We start from the raw sequence: 16,864 nt of genomic DNA on the forward strand, positions 1-16,864 counted from the left end.
AGGGGTGGGGCCCCAGAAGTGGATGTCTGAACTAAGACACTCTGCCTTGCCATGTGATAGCCTATGCTGCCGTGTGACTGCTGAGCTCCCACCAGCAAGAAGTAACCCCCAGACCTCCCTCTTCCCAGCTTTCTGAACAGTGCAGCAAGTAAACCTTTACTCTCAGCTGGCTGCAGTGGTACATGTGTGTAACCCAGCACTCAGGAGGCTGAGGCAGCAAGATCACTGCCAGTTGGAGGCTAGCCTGGGGTATTGAGTTCAAAACCAGCTTGAACTTCATAGCAAAAACCTGCCTTAAAAAAAAAGAGCAGGGCCAGGGATATAGCTCAGTGGTGTAAATGCTTGCCTGGCAAGCCTGAGGTCATGAGTTCAATTCCTGGTACAAAAAAACAAAACAAAACAAAAAAAAAAACGAGCAAAACAAACAACAAGTGCCTCTGTTAAGTTATTCAGAGTGCATTACTGAGTTATTTCAAAAGAAAACTTCAGGAACCAACTAAAATTAATTAAAGAGTGATCTAGACAAGTTTAAAAATAGTGTAATTAAAACATCTGTAAATTAAAGGGGCTGGGGATTTAGCTCAGCGGCACAGCGCCTGCTTGGCAAGCGCAAGGTTGTGAGTTCGATTCCCGGTACTGGAAAACAAAACAAAACAAAAATTAAAAAATGAATGGTCTAAAAAACAGACCCTAAACTAGGCTTGGTGGTGCATGCCTCCAAAACCAGCAGCTAAAAGGCTGAGGCAAGAGGATCCCAAGTTTGAGCCCAGCCTAGGCAATACAGCAAGACGTTGTCTCAAAATAAAAAATTTTAAAAAGGACTGGGGATGTAGCTCAGTACAAAAGCTCTGGGTTGAGGCTGGGAATTTAGCTCAGCGGCACAGCACCTGCCCAGCAAGCACAAGGTCGTGAGTTTGATTCCCGGTACGGGGAAAAAAAAAATCAAACAAACAAAACAAGAAAAACAAGGGGCTGGGGATTTAGCTCAGTGGCAAAGCACCTGCCTGGCAAGCGCAAGGTCATGAGTTCAGTTCCCGGTACCGGAGAAAAACCAAAAAAAAAAAAAAACAAAAAAAAACAAGAAAAACAAAAGCTCTGGGTTCAATCTCCAGTATCACCAAAAACAAAACACAAAAAATATCATAATGCTTGCCTCAGAAATTTCAGAAGTGTGTATAAATGATACAAGACCTTAATTGGGGCTGACGGTGTGGCTCAGAAGTGCAATGCCCAGCTAGCATACCAGCACTGGTTTAACACATTCACGACAGAGCCGTAACTCTGTCTTGCTGCCAGGTGGCTCCGGTTTGAACTCAACTGTTCTGTTGGCTGAAAGCACCATGGTACACGCACGATTGTCCCAACAGGCAGCTTGAGCCACCTTTGGTGGCACATAATTGGTATGATAATACTGTACTATTTTTTATTCCCAGTGCTACAAAAACAAAACACCAAAAACCTCAACTGTCAGGCCATCCCCAAACTAACCAGGTAGTAGATACACTGGTGGACAAGACAATGTGCGCACATGGCAAAATCCTGCTTGGTCCATGAGGCCAAGCAGACCGGGCAGCCGAGCCCTCACGCCAGGCCTCCCCCAGCTTGAGTTCCAGGGAATGGGCCTCACCAGGGCAGGCAGACGTCAGCATGGGCAGCACGCGCTGCTCGTCACTGTGCTGATGGTATCGATGCACAAATTCTTTCTGACTCTCCAGGATGCTGAAATCCGTAGCTATCGTCATGTCAAACACATAGTGCACCCCTGTAGGAAAGAGGAAGAGGGTGGTTTTCAGCACAGCATGAGCACACACCTAGCCCGGCCTGCCAGTGGACTCATTTCTGCTGCTCCGTGGAGACAGATCTAGGGAACAGGTTCTATGGCACCTGTCTTGCAAGCCAGCCCCTCTTCTCTTACTGATGGCACCTGGTCAGGACTGCACTGCAAGCCTCTACCACTGAGCTATATCCCAGCCTTTTCTGAGACAGTATCTCACTAAATTGCCCAGGCTGGCCTCAAACTTGTGATCCTCCTGCTTCAGCTTTCTCAAGATGGGAATACAGGTACGTGTCACTGCAGCTGGCTACATGTTTTTTCTCTTTGTGGTACAGGGGATTGATCACACGTATACTCTAACACTGAGCTACACCACAGACCTTTAAAAAATGTATTTGAGCTGGGGATATAGCTCAGCGGCACAGTGCCTGCCTGGCAAACATGAGGTCGTGAGTTCGATTCCCGGTACCAAACAAAAAAAAAAGAGAGAGAGAAAAATGTATTTGGACACAGGATCTTGCTATGTTACCTAGGCTGGCCTCAAACTTGTGATCCTCCTGCCTCAGCCTCTGGAGTAGCTGTGACTTTAGACATACACCGTTGCACCTGGCTTACTTTTTTTGTTGTTCGCCAGCACTCAGGAGGCTGAGGCAGGAGGATATCTGAGAGCAGGTGGCCAGCCTTGGGTACATAGTGAGTTTAAGGCTAGCCTGAACTACACAGCAAGACCATTTCAAAAAACCTAAGAAAAAAAACGTAAGTTTTAAAGTACTGTCTTAAGAAGAAATTAGTTTCACTGGAGATATTTTCATTAAACCTGTAATATACATTTTTTTTGAGACATGGTCTAGCTATGTAGTTCAGGCTGGCCTCAAACTCATGGCAATCCTTCTGCCTCAGCCTCCCAAGTGATGTGCTTCTATTATGTATTTCAAACGTCTTTCACAGTGAGACACTACAGAAGCCAACAACATTGGTCTGTGGTCAGCAAGGCCAGCCTGAGGCTCCCTGAAGCATGCAGCCATGACTGTGATGTCCTCAGGTGGGGGGTGCAGTCCACCATGCCGTTACTTCTCATACTTAGAGCTTGTTCTGCTGGTGCCCATTCTAAGCACTGACTTTATTATTAATCCCCAGTACTTATACACCTTTAAAAAGCCATTATGGAGTCAGGTGTGGTGGAGCTTGCCTGTTATCCCAGCACTCTGGGAGGCTGAGGCAGAAGGATCGCCAAGTTCTAGCCTAGCCTGGGCAGCTTGGTGACTTAGTAAGACACTGCCTCAAAATTTAAAAAGTAAAGGCTGAGGATGTGGCTCAGTATGAAGGCCTTCTTTTTAATCCCTAGTCAGTGTCACCAGTTAAAAAAGCCACGATTGTGTATAAAGTCTCATTTGCTGATCACTTACAATCTCCTTTTCTGCACCTATCTGCTGACTACCAAGCTGTGACCCCAGGGCCCTATGGACACCACTGCACACAGATGGATGCCACGGCTGGTGCGGTGAGTCCAGTTCACATGAGCGCAGGTGCATAAGTGAGCCCATCTTTTAGGCAGCATCATTCCAGTGTGGACAGCTAAGGTCGGTTTTTGTATTTGTTTTGTTTTTTGAGACAGAGCCTCACTGTACAGCACCGGTTAGCCTTTAACTCGATCTCCTATCTCAGCCTGCAGGTGTGCTGTCACACCCAACTTGCCATACTGTTTCTTCCGGTGGTACTGGAAATTGAACCAGGGCCTCTGCATAGAGCTATATCCCCAAACCCTCCCTTTTTAAAATTTTGAGACCAGGGGATGGGGATTTAGCTCAGCAGCAAAGCGCCTGCCTGGCAAGTGCAAGGTCGTGAGTTCGGTTCCTGGTACCGAAGAAAAACCAAAAAAAAAAAAAAAATTCTGAGACCAAAAAACTGCCTCGCTATGTTGCTAAGTTCTCTAGGCAATAACTGGATCCTCCTGCTTCAGCTTTCAGAGTGCTGCCAGCTGACAACGTTCTTAACTGACCACCTTTTACTTACTCTTCACATAAAGTGCACGCAGCTATTCCCTCCCCACCCTGCTCTCGGGAGAGCGTCTTGGGTTTTTTTCTTTTGAGACAAAGTCTTGCTGTTGTTCAGGCTGCCTTGAGCTCATGGCAATCCTCCTGCCTCAGTCTCCCCCAGTGCTAGGGTTACAGGCGTGTGTCACCACATCTGGCTGAGAGCTTCTTTGGGAAACCAGGCACAAACACTTCAGATGTGATTGGCACATAAACACATTCTCTGTGTGTGTGTGCATGCATGCATGATGCATGTGGAGGCTGCTGGGCGTGTGTGGGAGCCTCCCTCCCTCCCTCACTTGGGAGGGGTCAGCTCTTACTGCAACAGAACACCCATGGGGGCAAGCAGGGGTAAGCGACATCCTCGCGTCCCCGGGAGGTTGGGAGCAGGCCTCTCAGGACAGGGTCCTCTGCATTAGGAGATGCTCCTGCAGGCTTGCCATCCCTCTTGCCCATGCAGACTGTGCTCCAGAGAAGGAGCACTTCGCATCCTCCCACCATCTGCCCCCAGTGCCACTGAGGGCCACTCACCAAGACTCTTCAGGAAGCCACACAGCCGTCTGGATGCATCAGTGACACTGAGGTTCAATTTAGCAGCAAAATAAGGCAAAGACTGGGGACATACAGACACAACTAGCACTTTGTGCTTTGAGGTATCGCATTTCTAAAGGAAGAAATAAAATAATGTCATATATGTATGCGCTGGTTACGAGTGAGAGACATTTTGATGAAAGATTCAGAACAGACCCCAACAGATTTTGTGCAGACCAACAGATAAATACTAGCAAACCTAAGAAAAGAGAAGAAAAAATACAATTAAAGATGAAGTTAGGTCAGGTGTGGTGGTGCACACCTACAATCCTAGCACTCTGGGAGGCTGAGGCAGGAGGATCACTACAAATTTAAGGCTGGCCTGGGCTACATAGTGAGTTCAAGGCCAGGCAACTACATGGTCAGGCCCTGTCTCAAAATAAATAAAAGTAACCTTGGGCCCAGCCTGGGTAACTTTGTGTGACCCTATCTTAAAATAAAAAAGGGATGGGGATATAGCTCAACGTGAAGGTCTTACGTTCATGTTCAATCCCCAGTACTGCAAATGAGTAAATAAGTAAATAAATAGGGCTGGGGATGTAGCTTAGAGTACCCCTGAATTTTTTTGGGAGGGGGGTGGGCTACTGGCATTGACCCCAGGACCTTTGCACTGAGCTATATTTTATCCTTTTTAAACTTTTTTTTTTTGAGACAGCATGTCACTATGTTGTGCAGGCTAGCCTCAAACTTGCTTCAATCTTCCTGCCTCTGCCTCCTGAGTGCTGGGATTATGGCCTGCATCACCACACCTGGTGGCTATTTAATCCTTTTTACATTTTTTATTGTGTGACTGGGTCTCACAAACTTGCTAAGTTGCTCAGTTGAGTTCCAACTTGTGATCCTTTTGCCTCAGCCTCCCAGGGTGCTAGGATTACAAGTGGGCACCACTGCACCCGGCTTAAATTGTGAATCTGATATCAAGTGTGGGTGGGACAGCTGGATATAGCTGTCCATCTGTGTCATGTGGAGCATTAAGTGATGTGCACACTTTTAAGGCCTTTCAAAAGACAACTGGTGCTGTAGAATCAAGTCCCACACAGTGCACCAAGATGAACTGCAGTATCATAGCCGACTCCACAGTACGATGCAGCTGTGCTGTTTTCTGAAGGGAGGGTGCGTAGCTGAGATGGGCACATCCAGACCACCACTGGTGGGCAGCCACACACCAGAAAGGATACATCTAGCCACCACTAATGTTTACAACAGAAACCACATTTCCACTGCAACCATAAGAAATGGTGAATGGCTTGTCTAAGCAGATGCCAGAGGGCTGGTGGCAAATGACAGGAAGGCTGCTTGGCTTTCCTTTAGGTGGTAACATTCCTGTGAAACAGTATGTCCATTCCCAGGAAAGCACCATAAACTGAGGCCCCCCAGTGCTGTCATCCTTCTGCTCTTCCCCTTTTATCTTACTGAAAGTCAGTGACACTGGTAGTTCCGTGAGAAAGGCCAGCAGGGACACAGTGGAGGAGGGAGGCTGAGGATTGCACTTCCCTAACACCTCAACCTGGCCCTCTGTTCTCAAATGCACCCTGGTTCATCTCTAAGAATACAGCCTCAGGGGCTGGGGATTTAGCTCAGTGGCACAGTGCCTGCCTGGCAAGCACAAGGTTGTGAGTTCGATTCCCGGTACCGGACGAAACAAAACAAAAAAATACAGCCTCAGCTGTCCATGAGCTCTGGTGCTGCTACCTGATCTGCTCTGACTGAGGCCTCCTAGAAAGAAAAGGAGATCCCCTCATTGGCCCTTGGGCCACGAAGGAGTGAGGCTCTGCAGGAATGGAGGGGGGCTCAGGAGGAGTACTGCAGCAGGAGACTTTGGTGGCACAGGGAGAAACTGAATATACTTCTGATGATGCAGCAGAGACTTCTATGTACCAGGAGATATCTCTCACCCTGACATGCACGCCCACCTCCAGACTGGCTCCCCAGGCCCACTGTCAGCAAGTGTCCTGGGCACCATACCTTATTAAAGTTCAGGACCCGGAAGAAGTCCTTGGCATTCTGCTGACAAAGCTGGGCTCCTTCCTCTGCAGTCACGCAGCTGTCACATGCTAGGCAGTCACTCAACAGTATCTTGGCATCAGCCAATTTATGGAATACTCCCTTCTGTGGAAGAAATCAACACCTGGAGTTAACATGTGCTCTTTAGGAAGGGTATCAGCAAAACACCTTTCAGTAAACGGGGATGATGCCAGGGGCCAGGCCTGGTATGTGGGGCAACAGTCTGCTCTGAGCAGCTTGCGTGTGGGAGGGGCAGGGGGACACACAGGGCATGGCATCCTGCCCACAAGGACACCAGAGAACCATGTACAGGACAAGGGCAGAACCAGAGCCAGCCCGCCATGTGTAGATGGTATTCCTGCGTGCCAGCCACCTCCCCAGTCCTGTGACCTTGTGCGGGCTTTCCTGCCGGCCTCCTCAGCCACGCAAGCCCTGGGCTCCCCTAGTCCCATGGCTCGCTGAGTGCTTGCCCTCTAGGCTCAGGACACCGTGCACAGCTCCCTGCTGCTTCAGGTTCTCCAAATGCCTGTGTAACAGATCCTTTCGCCATTCAGGCCTGAACTGCAGGCGCTTGCTTACACCTGCCCTTCCTCCACCTCCGCAGAGCAACTTCTCACCTGGATGCTGACACCACAGAACCTCAGCCACCCTGACCCCTTTTCCTCTCCTTTCCTACAGAGGCCTCTGTACTCTGGGCCTCAGCAGTCCCCAGAGATCTGCGAAAACAGAAACCACCTTTCTACTCGACAGCAGAACCCTCCCAGCAGTCCACAACACCGCCCTTGTCTGCCTGGTCTCTCCTCACAAGCCCCCTTGGTGCTCAGGTCCACCCAGGCTGGCCCTGGGTGACCCTCAACACCTCAAGAGCTGTTTTCAGGGTCCTGGGCTGGACCTTGGACCACTACCCTCCCTTCTTGTCCCCTCCTGTCTCTTGCATGCTGCAGGCTCTTATCACCCACTCCGCAGCAGCCGGCCTTCCCTGCTGGTGCACTCTCACTTCAAACCTCTGGCTGGCTCACCAGGCCTCCCAAATGGCTTTGGGGTTTTCTCCCCCTGCTTCTAGCAGCTCACACCTGCTGCTCATGTCCCCAGTCCCAAATACCCCAATACATACCTGAGGCTTTCCCCTCCTCAAGGAGCACCTCCACGGCTCCCCATGCCACCTACCTGGGCCTCTCCTTGGCCACATGCTGACCAAGCCTGGGCTGCTACATTTCTGTCTGAGCTGATGCTACCAGGGACAGGCATGGGGAGGGCCCCTAGGACTGGCTGCTACACAGTCCTCACCCCCAATGTCTCCCGGCTCCACGTCCCCCCTCTGCTGCTGGTGGCCAGCTCAGTGAGCTTGTCTCCTGCCCTGCTGGTTGTAAACCTCAGTCTCCACAACGCTGGCACACAGGGTAACCAGGTAGAGGCCTGTCAGGTTAAATGGCACCTTAGAACTACTGAATTTAGCCGGCATGGCACATGCCTGTAATCTCAGCACTTGGAAGAGTTTGGGGCCAGCAGGGGCTGCACAGTAAGTACAAGACCAGCCTGAACCACACAGATAGACTGTCTCAGTGAAAAAAAAAAAAAGAAAGAAAATTTTAATTTTGACTAGGGAGGCTGGGTGTGGTGGCACATACCTGTAATCCCACCACTCGGGAGGCTGAGGCAGGAGTACTGCTGTGCATGAAACCAGCCTGGGTTACATACTGAGTTCAAGCCCAGCCTGAACAACAGAGGGAAGACAGTCTCAAAAAAAAAATTGTTTTTGGAGACAAGGTAGGAGTTACTCATACTAGGCTTGGACTTGGAATCCTCCTGTCTCAACTGCCCTGAGTGGATTTACTGGCATGTACCACCATGCCTGGCTTCTACGATTTTCTTTTTCTTTTCTTTTGTCTTTTTAAGACAGGGTCTTGCTATGTAGTTCAGGTTGGCCTTCGGCTCACTTTGTAACCCAGGTTGGTCTTGCACTTGCAACGATCCTCCTTCCTCAGCCTCCCAAGTGCTGGGATTACAGGTGTGTGCCACCATGCCCGGCTTCTAGGATTTTCTAAAAGAAGTGACTCTACCCTCCCCACACCATACCATTCTCTGTGAATGGGGAACACTTGTGGGGCGTACCTCAAACACCTGCCCACGTAAGCACGACATGAGAGCACACCTGAAGCCTAGCACAGAACAAACACACACAAGCCATCACTCCTAGCTAAGGAGGACTCAAAAGCAAGAACTAAATGAGAGAAGAAGCTGTTTAAAGCAAAAGTTTAGTCACAAAATTTAAGTTATTTTATAGATGTTCTATCTCAACGCTCATTTTACAGAACAGCAGTTTCCATCAAAAAGATCTGAGGTTTTGCTGAGCATGGTGGCACATGCCTATAGTTCTAGCTGTTTTGAAGGCTGAGGTAGGAGAAATTTTTTTTTAAATTTTCTGATGTAGGGTCTCCTGTGTAGTCCAGGCTTGCCCCTAAATTGCAGCAATTCTCCTGTCTCAGCCTCCCAAGCGCTGAGATTACAGGTGTGCTCCATCATGCCCAATTTGAGGCAAGAGAATTTTAAATTTGAGACTAATCTGGGCAATAGGCCAGAATAAAGGGCCAGGAGTGGTGGTGCATGCCTGTAATCCCAGCAACTTGGGAGGCTGAGGCAGGAAGATTGCTCCAAGTTAGAGGCCAGCCTACGCTGCACGAGACCCTGTCATTTACCCATGGATGGACGGATGGACAAACAAATGGATGAATAAATGGCCAGGATGTAGCTCAGTTGTATAGCACCTGGGGATTCAATTCCCAGAATACACACAAATACACTACACACAACAGATTTGAGGTTTAAATATTATACCACCATGTTTTTGTTGCTAAAGTGGAGTTTTGGCTTAGTGTGGTTGAGAAGACAGGCTGTGGGGTGTTGGTGGACAGTTCTACATGTGGGTTTTAGCAGCTTCAATTTTACTTCAGTCTTTTTTTTGAGACAGGGCCTTGCTGTGTAGTTCAGGTTAGCCTTGAACTCACTATGTAGCCCAGGGTGGCTTTGAACTCAGTGATCCTCCTGCCTCAGCCTCCCGGACAGCTGGGATTACAAGTGTACGCCACCATGCCAGGCTGTACTTCAGTCCTTCTTCCAGCAATGCCATGCATCATGACATGGACCTCCAAACAGAAGAAAAACAGCAGCAGCCCCTTACTTTATGTTGACATAAAACTGAACAATCCACTTGCCTCACCATTCTCCTGGGCCAGACTCGGTGCATCAACTGACACATCCTCTTCATCCTCGGTTTTTGTCTTTTTACTACATTCCTTAAAAAGGGAAGAGAATATTGTTAAAGCGTAACTTTTAACCTAGTTCTTCTTTAAAAACACACACATCGTATATATATTAAGATCCAGTCCAGAAATCTTTTTTTACAGAAATAAAAGCAGCTATATGCACACATTCACTCTTCCATCCATACCATTTGCGGTAAGGATGAACTCCAAGTGGTGTGGCCTTCCCCCACCAGGCTAGCGTGCGACTTCCTCAGACACAGGGACATTTACCGTACGACGCAGTTCATACAAAGCATGAACCAGAATGACTGCAATTCTCTGATATAGTGTTAAGTGAAAAACAACAACAAAAAGAGGGCAAGTTATAGCCGGGTGCGGCGGTACAAGTCTGTAATCCTTGCACTCTGGGAGGCTGTGGCAGGGGGACTCAAAACTTGAGCCCACTCGGGACCACTTGGAAGCTTGGCAAGACCCTGTTGTAAAAAAGGGCCTGGGATGCAATTCAGTGCAAAGGCGCCCGGGTTCACGCCCCTGCACCCCACACCCCGTTACAGAGCAGGGTTGGCGGCGCGCTCCACCTCTATCACCGCGCGGGAGTGCGGCGGCCCGACGGTGCGGGGCCCGGGGGTTCCCGCTTCCCTCTCCATTTCAAAGAGTTCTCCCCGTCACTAGGGACGCTAAGGTCCCGAGGGTGGGAGCCACCCCTGCAACCCCCCGCCCACGCCGGCTGCGCGCGCAGGAGGGCGCGGGCACAGCCGCGGAGGGCATCGGCGTGGCTCGCAGCGGACGCGGCGCTCGCCCCCGTGCCTGTCGGGCCGGCCGAGCCGCCGGTCTTCGCCCTCGGCCCCCGCCCTGTCTCGCCCCCGCCCGCCGCGGCCCACCTTCCGCGTGCAGTGTTCACACTTCATCTGGAGCAGGGCGGGAGGGAGGCAAGAACGCCTCGGCGGATGGGAGAACCAAGAGACACGCACACAGCTGCCCGCCGCCCGCCGCCTTTGTTGTCTTCGCTCCGGAGCGGCCCCACCCCAAAGGCCCACTCAGCCAATGAGAGTGCTTAGAGAGGAAGAGCCACACCCTTGGGCCACTAAGAAACCCGCTGAGGCCGCTGCGGACCCCACCCCTACGGTTCTGCTCAGCCAATGAGGACTCTCAGGGGGGCAGGCTCGGACGCTGAGCTACTCAGAGCACGCGGGGCGGACCTTAGAAGCCCCGTCAGAAGTTGCACGGGTGGGCACTGTCGGTTTCCGTTTCTCGCGGATCGGACGGTATATTCCATAATGGAGAGCGCGGAAGGGAGAGGGAGTGGGCCATCGGAGGAGGCCGAGTCGGGGCTGTTGGGGCTTCTCGGCTCAAAGCCCACCTTCCTGGCGAGCCGCGCTGTCAGCTCGGCGTCTGTCAGCTCTGCTACTCCTCGTGGGCGGAGCTGGCGCCTCCCTCGCCAGACGCCATGACTAACTCAAGGCCTGTCACGTAGGCTCGGCGGAGCGGCCGTGCGCACGCGCAGGCGCCTGAGCTTCTGCTCAGCTGCAGGTGGTTTTACCGAGTACACGTTCCGGTTTAAGGAAGAACAATTTTTAGAAAAAAATTTTTTTTAAAGTTTTTTGAGACAAGGTCTTGCTGTGCATCCCAGACTGGTCTTGTGGCGAAACTTATGCCCAAGCCTCCCAAGTGCTGGGATTACAGGCATGTACCACAGTACCTCGCTCCTTTATTGATTTAGCTCCTTCCTAGGAGTGGCTGATTTTGATAAACAACAAATCCACTCAAACTAGTCTGGTTAGGATGTCCCCCCGCCTCTTTTTTTTGGTACTGGGAATTGAACCCAGGACCTTTTACCTAAATTACATCCCCAATTCTTTTTAAATTTTGAGACTGAGTCTTGCTAAATCGCTAGATTGCCCAGGCTGGGTTGAATTTGCAATTTTCCTGTCTCAGCTTCCTAGAGTGCTTGGATTATAGATGTGCACCACCATGCCCAGCCAAGTATCAATTCGTGTTTTTTTTTTGTTGTTGTTGTTCTTTTGAGACAGGGTCACAATCTCAAGCCCGACCAGCCTTGAATTTACTTTGCAGTCCAGGCTGTCCTCAGACTCGCTACAGTCCTAACTCAGTCTCCCAGAGGCTGGGATTACAGGCATGCACCACCACGCCTGGCTTGAAAGTTTCAATTTTTTTTTTTTCTTTTTTTTTTTGAGCCGGTTTCACAGCAGTTCAGGCTGGCTTTGAACTCACTTTGTAGCCCAGACTGGCCTTGAACTTGCAGCGATCTTCCTGTCTCAGGCTCCTGAGTGCTGGGATTACAGGCGTGTGCCACTATGCCCAGCTTCAATTCTTTTAGGGTAACATGCGGTTTCTTTTGTAGAAGCCTGTCAGTGAACTAATCAAAGTATTTACAAAGACTGGCTAATCTGTATTGTACTGTATTTACTTAGGCAGGCTGAGTTTCACTTCACGATTCTCTTGCCTCACATTCAGTAAATGCTTTTGCAAAGTATAAATGAACTAAGAAATCATCAGTCTCAGACAGGGGTCGCTCTGTTGGAAGAGCAATTATTGTTCCTACAAGAAATTCATGACGGCTAAGCAGGACTTACGTGAAGTGCTGTAATGGAAATGTGAAAATGTGAAGTTGATAGGAAGGATTATTTTCTTTCTTTCCTTTTGTGGTTTTTGGAGACAGTATTGCTATGTAGTTCAGGTTGGCCTTGAACTCAGTATATACCCAAACTGAGGCACTCATTTGGCTCTGTCCACTCCAGCCTCAGGGCTGGGATTGTAGGCATATGCCGTCAAGTACCCCGGTGTGGAGTTTTAAAAGCAAGCTGCTTGTCCGCCTTCCTCATGCTGAGAGCCAAGGAAATGTCAGTAGAACCTGGCATTCTCTTTCCTGGGCCAGTGGGCAGGCCAGGCTGGTCCATCTATGCATTCATGGCTGTGGATTGGTTTTTCACGCGCGCGCGCGCGCACACACACACACACACACACACACACACACACACACACACACACACACCCGGCACCAGAAGAACCCAGTGCACATCAGGGGCAGACTTGCTGCCCGCAGAAGTGTGAGTGAACTCATTTTCTCACTTTTAGGGCTTTTCTCATTCTTGATGGCAGGCTGGTGAATGAAGCCAGATTGATGCCACAGAATTTGGCAACCAGAAGGGACTAGTGTCCTCTGACAGACTCATTTGGATATGATGCTCCCAGGGGCTTTGACCTTGGCTATTGGACACTAGAGGAAGGGCATAAAGATAGTCTCTTGTCCTTACAGGCCCATATAGCTAAGCATGGTGGCACACACCTGTGATCCCAGCACTCTGGAAGGCTGAGGCAGGAGGATCTCAAATCCAAGCTCAGTTTGGGCAATTTAGCAGTTTAATGAGACCTTGTTCTCAAAACAGGCTAGCTGGGGCTGGGGATTTAGCTCAGCGGCAAAAGCGCCTGCCTGACAAGCGCAAGGTCGTGAGTTCGGTTCCCGGTACCGGAGAAAAATCAAAACAGGCTAGCTTCACTGAGGTCTCATTACAGCCTCATGTATGGCAAAGGAAAAGCAAAGTGGTACTGCTGATGTCAACATTTCACCATGATGGAAATATTGATAGGGAAACCTCGACAAAACAGAAGCCTGAAATGGAAACTTTCAACAAAACCAAATATGGAATAGATGTTGATGAGTTATGTGGCAACTGTGATGTCACTTGAAACACAAACCATTGGCCAATGGCTGTATTTTACTTGATCCTAAGCGTGTGGCATAAATACACCGATAGTTTGCAAAGAAAATAAAAAGTGAAAAATTATCTGGACCTGTGCAGTAAATCCACAATTTCCTGCAAGGTGTTACAGTGCATGGCAAAAAGCAAGAGTAAGAGACAAGTAGCAATAAAACACGCATCCAGGATGGCCAGTTGTTCATGGGGAAGAAGGGGCCACAAGGCAGCCAGAACCTTGTATTTATTGATTTATTATTGACATTTACATTAGGAAATGATGGGATTGTTGGATGACTCAGAGGGTGATGGTGTTTTAAATTAATAAGGATTTTATGTTGATGAGGATGATGGGGAGAGATGGCAGGTTAATAAGAAGTTTGTCCTTTCCTCCAGATGAAACCTTTTTTTATTACTACTCAGTTCTCAAGGAACCAGGATGTCTTCAGCTAATGTAATCTTGCCCCAGAGCATCGCAACATCATGGGACGGTTGAGACCTCAACTGTGACCAGAGGCACCTGGAGTTATGTTTCTGCATACCACAGCCAACTCAAATGACAAAGATACTAGGCCTCAGACAACCCCTAATTACAATTTAATTATGATACGATTTTTCCCCCAAAATTATATGGAATGGCCCTTGACATAAAATATCACAGAGAAGAGGATTGGGACTGGACCTCATAAGAGATCATTTACAGCAGAGGAAAAACAAAATGTTTCTACCAGGGAACTACACAAAAGAATTGTGGAGCACCCTGGTGAGCTGATAGGTGAACAGGCAGGTGCAGCATCACGAAGCCCTGCTACAACAGGCATACAAAACAAAAAAGTCAACTGTGCCCTACAAGAAAGTACAGAAAGAAAAACCATATGTACTGTCCATGTAAAGCAATACCTGTGTATAGAACAGGCAGTTGTCATATGCGAAGACTGCCTTGGGTGTGACAGTTGAAGCAAATCTTATTTCTGTGGTAGACTTTTGTTTGTGTTTACACTGTAGCTCACATTAGTTTTATTTTTGATATTATCTTTTAGGTTTTGTAAGCAAGTGAACAGCTGATGTGAAAAATGTTGATGTCTAGTCTAAGCACTCATTACATCCTTGATATTGTATTTTATTGACATCCGATCTCCCTGTTAAGTGCGTGCATACAATATAGAAGGAAGCTCCTGACAAAATGGGAAGAGAGATGACAAGACTGCCACATAGGAAAGGAAAAATAAGCACATGTGCTGTCAGTGTAAGTGAGACGTGTGCGTGGAACATGCAGTTGTCATGTGTGAAGACTACTTTGTGTGTGATAGTTGAAGCAAAGCTTATTTTTGTGGTAGTGTTCTATCGGTATTTTCATTGCAGTTCATATAGGACTTTATTTCCAATGTTATCTTTTAGGTTTTATAAGGAAGTACACAGCTGATGTGAAAATGTTGATGTCTAAACACACAGTACATGATAATTTAATAATTTATTTCATTGATATTTTATTTTCCTGTTAACTACACACTCACTGTATAATATAATAAGAACTTCCTGACAAAACAGCAAGACTGAGCCTGGCGTGGTGGCGCATGCCTGTAATCCCAGCAATGGGGAGGTTGAAAAAGGAAGATTGCTGCAAGTTTGAGGCCAGCCTGGTCTACAAAGTGAATTCAAGGCCAGCCTGAGCTGCATAGCTAAACTCTGTCTCAAAAAGACCAAAAACAAGGGCTGGGGATGTAGCTTAGCAAGACAGTGCTTGCTTGGCAAGCACAAGGCCCTGAGTTTGATTCCCAGTACCAAATAAATAAATAAATAAAAGGCAAAAAACAAAACCCCAACAAACAAACAAAAAGCCCCAGTAAGATCACTGAGATGTCAGTGTGTCCTACAAAAGGGCCAGGAAGGGGCTGGGGATTTAGCTCAGCGGCAAAAGCGCCTGCCTGGCAAGCGCAAGGTCGTGAGTTTGGTTCCCGGTACCGGAGAAAAACCAAAAAAAAAAAAAGGGCCAGGAAAGCAAAAGACATGTGCTGTCAGTGTAAGCAATGTGTATGTATGGAACGTGCTGTTGTCGTGTATTCAGACTGCTTTAGGTGTGATAATTGAAGTAAAGATTATTATTTTTTATAGCGTGCTATTGGTGTTTTCATTGCAGCTCATATGGGAATTTATTTCTGAAGTTCTTTTTTATACTTTGTACACCAAAAACCAGTTGATGTTGAAAATTTTTATGCTTTTTTATAAATAATAAATACTAAAAACTCAATACTTTATTTTTGTGACTTTTTCATGTTAGGTACTCATTGTTTAATATAATAAAACTCATAAACTAAAATTGATAATTCAATAGAAATACTCTAAAGAATAAATGTGGATCTAACAGACCCATGTTTATGCACCTTGATAACAAATTAGTCTGATGCTCTGACAGGTAGGAAAAGAAACAGGCTCTGTGGAGCAGGTTTGGGTCAAATAAAAGTAGGAAGAGGAGTACACTCTGCGGCATGAGGGCGGGCTAAGGTGAAGAGGCACAGTAGCGAGCACTTAATAGTATCTCTCTTTTTGGATTCTGCACTCCTCTGGCTGAGGCCAGGTCCAGGTGCCCTATGGAAAATCAGCATGAGTTTTTGTGAGAAGTCCACGCACAAATTTTTTGGGAACCGTTCTGTCCCTGTGTCTAGGATTTTGTAATTAACCTGTCACACCTACTTCTGCAGCCAGTTCTGCATCACACTCTAATTTCCTATTTCACTTGTAGAGCACCCTGTGGTGAGATCAGCAACCCTCAGGCAGAAGAAATCATCCAAGGAGGGTACTGAGGCATCCCTGTAACCTCAGCACTGGGGTGGCTGAGGCAGGAGGATTGCCATGAGTTTGAGGGTGGGCTATAGCCTGGGCTACATAGTGAGTTCAAGGCCAGCCTGAACTACTTAGTGAGACCCTATCTCAAAAACAAAAACAACAAAAAGAAAGTATTTACTTGGACCAGGTACGCTGGCATATGTCTATAATCTTAGCACTATGAGAGGCTGAGGCAGGAGGATTCGAAGATGGAGCCCATCCTGGGCAATTTAGCCAGATGTCTCAAAATAAAAAACAAGCTGGAGCACTAGCTCCAGTGGTAGCTCAGCACAAAGACCTTGGGTCCAATGTTCAGTACTGCAAAAGAAAAAAGTGACCAGAACCTGTGATAAATTAAAGCAAAAGGGAGCCTAAGGAAGGCTTTTCCTTGTTGGGAGGGCCTAAAAGTTGTCCCGTGCTGTGAGATTCAAGTTTTTCCCTTTTTTCAACCCAGAATCAAACCTTTGGAAATGCAAATTTAGCACTGAGAATTGCCTAGGGCTGCAAGGTGAGGTGGTGCAGACCTGTAAACCCTGCACTCTGGGAGGCTGAAGCGGGTGGATGGAAAGGTTTGAGCCCAGTCTGAGCAACTAACAATTTAGGAAGGCTATGCTGTGTCTCAAAAATAATAAGAGCTGAGGATGTAGCTCAGTATAAAGA

At 48.0% G+C, this 16,864-nt stretch overlaps 1 protein-coding gene across 3 annotated transcripts in view; it reads right to left on the minus strand.

The window, feature by feature from the left end:
- Narf (nuclear prelamin A recognition factor) overlaps nucleotides 1-10,698 on the minus strand; it is a 21,029-nt gene extending 10,331 nt beyond the window's left edge. Inside the window, exons 1-5 of one of the 3 annotated variants that reach the window (XM_005407191.2) lie at nucleotides 10,547-10,698; nucleotides 9,615-9,695; nucleotides 6,364-6,507; nucleotides 4,339-4,471; nucleotides 1,628-1,762 (exon numbers count right to left, since the gene is read on the minus strand). In XM_005407191.2, coding sequence (XP_005407248.1) covers nucleotides 1,628-1,762; nucleotides 4,339-4,471; nucleotides 6,364-6,507; nucleotides 9,615-9,695; nucleotides 10,547-10,573 — 520 coding nt within the window. In that variant the 5' untranslated portion in view covers nucleotides 10,574-10,698. Of the gene's footprint in view, nucleotides 1-1,627; nucleotides 1,763-4,338; nucleotides 4,472-6,363; nucleotides 6,508-9,614; nucleotides 9,696-9,850; nucleotides 9,947-10,546 lie in introns of those variants that run through there. The other 2 variants (XM_005407190.2, XM_005407192.2) reach the window with 2 other exon arrangements.
- Nucleotides 10,699-16,864: the final 6,166 nt, after the last annotated feature.

The sequence above is a fragment of the Chinchilla lanigera genome, unplaced genomic scaffold (assembly GCF_000276665.1).
Source record: "Chinchilla lanigera isolate Chin_1 unplaced genomic scaffold, ChiLan1.0 scaffold00105, whole genome shotgun sequence".
Lineage (NCBI taxonomy): Eukaryota > Metazoa > Chordata > Mammalia > Rodentia > Chinchillidae > Chinchilla > Chinchilla lanigera.